We start from the raw sequence: 6,076 nt of genomic DNA on the forward strand, positions 1-6,076 counted from the left end.
GAATAGCTTTCTGAGCATAGCTTTCCAGCTGGCTTTTCATCTGATGTATAGTAGCATCTTCTAAACATGTGCTTCCTTATTTTCCTTAAGAAATTGCCCATGTGAAACAGTGCCAGAGTCCTTACCAAAGTCAAAATATATGATGTCTCCCTGAACACAAGTCCTGTTACTCTGCCATTGCAAGAAAAAAATTGCTTTGACATGATTTGTTCATAACAAATGCAAATCAGCTGTTACTCATCTCCTTGTTTTCTTCTAGGAAATTGTGTGTGTGTGTGTGTATACATATAAAAAATATAAATGTTCTGCCAGTGTTTTTTCTGTTTGTTGGGATTAAGCAGACTACTCAGTTTTCCTTTTCCTGCTTCTTAAACAACACAAGACTTTTTTTAGTCTTGCAGAACTATCCAATATCCATAAAACAACAGTTACAACTCTGGCATTATTTAGTTTCATTTTCACAGTATCCTCAAATCAGTATTATCAGGCCAATTGAGTTCCAAACATTTACCTCATTTAGATATTCTCTAATTGAGACAACAGTTCTCATTGCTGCTTTTACTTATGTTTGTTGCCTGACTGCAGTTGGCCTTTTTATTGAAGACTTTTACTGAAATACTTTCAAATGCATGGCATCATCTATTGGTATTGCTTGCTCTTAACAACAGACCAATTTCTGATGAAAACGTAACATATTTTTGTGTTTACAGAATGACTGTTATTCTTCATGTCATTGTTAGTTGCATCTCATCTATGCTTGGCTATCCTGGTTTTGTCCCTGCTTGCTCATACCTTCTCTCTTACACTGGTTCAGAAAAATCTCACTTATTTTGGTCTTTCTGCCTGACTTTCCTGTGTTTACAGTCACTGGACAATTTTCACTTGTGCCAGCTGGTATTTTCTTGTCTGTCTTATCCTTCTGCTGCATCGGAGCAGTTTTCGCTAGTATCCTTATTACATTTTCCTTTGTTTTTCTGTAGACTTAACTTCCCGTGAGATCTTACAGAACAATGTGCTGTATCTATTGAAACCTGTCTTCCCAAAATATTTCAGAAAATTACCCTGTTGTCCTTGTTCTTGCCCTTATAAAGCATATTGAACGCTCTCATATCTTTACCATTTTCATGCAAGTTCCTTTCACCACCATGTTTTTGATCTGTTTTGCTATATTGGTTATAATCATATCTAGAAGGTCATCTCTAGCTGTTGCTTATATATTAAAAATTGTCACCAAATTGCTTGCTACACACATACTTGTATTCCTTTACCAACAAACATCTTTGTAGTTGGAATATCCCATTTTCTCCAATCTTCCTTCTTAATGATCCCTCACCTATACCTACCAGGTAGAGGCCAATCAGATTAGTGAATGTCAATCTATGTCTTCAAAGTTTTTGTTTTTCATTATTTATTTTGTTTGGATATACTTTCTTGGAGGGGAGGTTTACAGTGGTGAATTTAATTGTCTTAATATTGTTTATGCTTATAAAATGGTTTGTGCTTACAAAATGCTACGCATTTCCATAGTCGAGGTGAAGATAAAGTGCTTTTCTGCTATCTAGTACTATATCCATAGAATATGAAGAGACTGTTCTATTGCTTTCAAAATATCTACAGATTTGTTCATAATTATTTTTTAGTTTTCATATTTTGGAAAACAAAAAGATACCTAATTTAGAAATTTGATTTTCTTAATGAAATTAAGGCTTAACTGAGAAAAGTATCCAGTACTAATGAAATGTAGAGCCTGGGTATAACTGTATTACTACTACTAATACTAATGTGTTCTCTTCTGAGTTATTGCATTGATCTTCCACACATATGTGAATAAAACAAATTATATTACCTCTTTTATGTTAGCCCATAAAACTAGAAAATGTTACTCTCTGTATGTATCACATTTGCATCACGAGGATTATGGGGGTGCTTTCATTGCACAGTTTTATATTTTTTAGAGGGTACTATATTCAGGTTTTCTAAAGTGTGTTAGAGAAATTAAATGCTTTTAGTAGTGTAGCTGTGTAGCAGGGCACATGTGTGAATGTAAGCACGTGATTTCATACTTAAAAACAATTACTGGATTTGTGAGATGTAATTGAGAGGATTCGTTGAACAATTTTACTATTGCTAACATGCAGAATATCTTCCTCAGATACAAATTTTTAAAATACATAATCTTTTCAATTTATAAAATATGAAATCTCCCAAAGGATTAAAAATTTAATCACCAGTTTCCTGTCTTGCTGAAGAACAGTCTAGCTACTATCCAAGCTACTTTTAAAATAAGCTGTATTTTGTTTGGGTTTTTTATAGCTACAATTCCTAAATAAGTATTTGAATACCTGAAAGACTTTTTATCAATTAACATTATTATTAAATTAAAGCTATGGTCTTGAGACTAGAGAAATCATTAGTTTCAATTGTATTAGTAATCATAGCAAAAGATAAAACATCTGTATCTCATCAGCTGCTACACACATTTTTCAGTTCGAAAATTTAAACTTTTTATAAGTGAGTGCTTGATAATGAATTAATTAATTAAGAGGATAATGCAGGTGATTTAAACTTCAAAAATATGACCTGGTGAGCATCTTTGTGTTGTTTGATTGAAGAGTAATGCCATAGGCAATAATTTCTTTGTACTCAGACACACTAATCCTGTAAACCTGAATTCTATGAATATTTGTATACGTGCTTGCCTCTGTACACAGTGAATAGTCACACTGATTTCAGGCAGGTCGTATGTCTGCTGTTAACTTAGTAGCAAAAAACCCTCTTTGCCTTCCTCCCCCATCCTTATCCTCATCTTGAATTAACCTACATCTTGGTTCCCAAGTTTCTGCATGATCTGGACTTTTATTTTCAGTTTCAAAACCATAGATAATAGAGAAGATAAGGTTCCACATTTCTAAAGAATGTTTATAGCATAAATATTCATTTAGAATTTTAATGATTATTTCCTAAAAAAAAAAGTAAAAATTTTTGGAAGTAATTTACGTAACAGCTTCTTTTCTTAAAAAAACTAATCGGGAAATAGTTGTAAAAATCTTATCTGTCAGTGTTCCTTTTTGCATTTATCATGCTAGGTAGTAGCGGTATCAAAATGTCTATAAATCAGTAATCATGTTAGTTAGTAATGGAAATTCTGCTATTATTGTTAATTTCTGTCAACTGGTGGTCTAGCATAATAGCTAAAAATTTGCAGAACCTCCAAATAGTAAAATATGTTTGGAATTGCTGCAGCTATTAAGTCTACAAATGCCGTTCACTGTAGTCAGTCTGTTAAAAGAGTGTTGCTCTATGATAGTACAGCACTGAGAGTTTAAAAACAGTCTGCATATGCTCCTTTCGGTGTTCAATAGCACATTTATTTTTTACCCCTACACACATTATATTATTGTGTGAGTCCTTCTTCAAAAAACCCCAGTAAATAATTCAATATTATTTTAACACTGTTTAACTGCAGACATAACAAATATTCTTTGTTTCTCAAAAATGGCTGGACAGAGTAGCACAATATTGTATATAAAGCAAGAATCCTTTAGCACCATCTGCTGGCATTGAGTTGAAAGCTGATCTTGGGACTGACTCTCCAAAGCACTGCCTAGTAAAATATTTAAAATATTTTTTTTCCCACATATTTGGTGCCAAAAAGAATTGATTTCATTTGTAGTATAATTTTTATCCTTTTTCTTATAATGAGAAAATACAATGTGAATTTAAGGTTAACGTATGAACTGAAATAGAAATAGGTCAGGAGTGTTTTGTTAAGTGTGACTGTAAAAAGAAATTGAATACTTTTTTCTTTTTTACTAGAGCTTTAGCAAGTGCAATATTAAATTTTTCTATTCCTGTTGTAAGTCAAATTCAGTAAAATTTATTTCATAGAGAAGACCCACAAGGCTTAGAAAAGTATCCGTAACATGTTTTGAAAAGGGTAGCAACTGCTTAATATTCTTCTACCTAACATTTATAGCATTATTTGATGTTAATCTTGAAAGCCTCATGAAAGCTTAATGGACAGAGGCCCTGATGCTGTAATTGGTTCTACAGGTCCCTGTATCTTCACAGGGCACCGCTGTAGCCAGTGCAGCAGGTACTGGGACTATCTGCATGAATCTAGAACAGAGCCTTAAATTATATAGCTACAAAAGGTCACTGTCGTTTCTTTTTTAAACTGTAACACATTGATACCTCAAAGAGGTTGAGGCCTCATTCCTCCAAGTACTCTATAAATCACATATAAATGATGGTTCTAGCCTCCAAATATTTAAACTGAAAAAAGATGAGGTATAACAGGTGGATGAATTCTGGTATATCTGGAAATCTGCAATGAGCTGCATAAGCAATATAATTTTGTATTTATATAATGCCAAGAAAGTCATGTCATAGATAGATATGAGGACAAGGCCTTCATTGAAAAGACCTTGCAATAGCATTCACTGGTGGCTCAGAAAGCATTTAGTCATAGTGATTTGGTACTGATGAGCATGCAAGTTTGTGTGCTACAAATATTTGTTTTGGCTAAAAGTACGTCCTACAGTGTTAAGCGCAGCATCTGTATCATGCTTGTTTTCAACTGGCTAAGAGAGCTTGTGTTTCAGGATTTGTCAATCAGAGTACGTAATTGCAGGTAACACTGGAGAGCAAGTTTTGAGGCACAATCCAGACGCAAGTGAAGGCAGTGTGTATTTCAAGACTGGAAACAGAGAAAGAGTTTGGATGCTGCTTTTTTGACGGTATCCAGCTTCAGGTGTCACTAAAACTACATGCATGAAATTCTCTGGAAGGATAAGGATATTTAGTGCTTCATGATGTAATGCAGACCTTTGAGTTCCAGGAAAAACAATGCTATATTTACAACTTGTAACTAATAGTTGATGTGGTAAAAGGAATTCTATTCATATGGTAAATGAATACAACCTTAATGTGCACCATATGCATAGTGGTGGGATGATGTACTAGTATATCACATTTATTTACTGTTTGGTTGCTCGGAAAAATAACCATTCAGTTCAAAGTCTATACCATGTAAGACAGAACAGAGTAATGCAGAAGATATAATAATTTATAGTCTAGAATAAAATTACCAACTTAAATGTTGTAAAAATTATTTGGTCAATACAATAATTCTGACTCAGGTTGGAAATTATTTTGCAAGTATTTCTGGATCTAAATTCTATGAACACTAGCATCACAGAGATAAGCATTACTCCGCTGAATGCAGGAATACTATATGTAATTAGAATTATGGCCTGCTTCATTGAAGAAGTACCTGTTTTAAAACAGTTACTTTTAAAAAGACAGCTAACTTATGTATGCTCTGAACTTGGTGTATGCCATCGGTATTCCCAGTTACAGCGATATATAAAGGTGGTAAGCATCTGTCTAGTGCAATACACTACCGGTGCATTGGTTTGAAATTAACTTTACAAAAGCAATCAAATAGCTAAAACACAGACTTTTATACATGCTGTTATGGAAGAGTATTGTTTTACAGTGATACATTTTTCTTATTTTAAACAAAAATAAATTACTTTAGTATATTATTTTAATAGCAAAAAAAATATCAAAAACTGCTGAATTGAGCTGAATTCTCATACGAAACCTCTTATCTCAAGATTATTTTCTGCCCAAGGTATGAAATACTATATAAGTTTCAACTAGTGGTCAGTTTCAGCACATTGTAAGATGTCTTTTATTTTACAGCAATTCCACAGTAGGTTCTATTTCTGACTGAAATAATTGCTTGATGGGTTTTTTCCTTTTCTGCTGAGGTTTGTTGGGTTTTTTTCTTGGACTCATTAGGTGATGGAGTAGTTGTAACTATAAACCACAAGAGAGAAATATGAAGAAAATAGATTATTTTTTTTAGCATAAACAAAAAAAGCCCCTTCATAAAGCTGTTTTAGAACATTCTCTAACAAAAGTGACAGTGTTTTAAAACTTCAAAGCTGATATTTAAGTAGCAGTTTATGAAGTCGGGATGGTGCAAATATTAAAATATTAGTGTACACTGACCCTGAATATTCACCTGCAGATACTTTCCAGGGGCTTCAAAAAGGTCTGTATTCAG

General features: G+C 33.2%; 1 protein-coding gene across 1 annotated transcript in view; it reads left to right on the forward strand.

Moving 5' to 3' along the window:
• Positions 1-6,076, forward strand: part of LRBA (LPS-responsive vesicle trafficking, beach and anchor containing) — a 419,049-nt gene that overhangs the window by 395,643 nt on the left and 17,330 nt on the right. The window contains 1 exon segment of the mRNA XM_009327509.1: positions 3,825-3,827. Coding sequence (XP_009325784.1) covers positions 3,825-3,827 — 3 coding nt within the window.

Source organism: Pygoscelis adeliae, unplaced genomic scaffold, assembly GCF_000699105.1.
Source record: "Pygoscelis adeliae isolate BGI_AS28 unplaced genomic scaffold, ASM69910v1 Scaffold157, whole genome shotgun sequence".
Taxonomy (NCBI): domain Eukaryota; kingdom Metazoa; phylum Chordata; class Aves; order Sphenisciformes; family Spheniscidae; genus Pygoscelis; species Pygoscelis adeliae.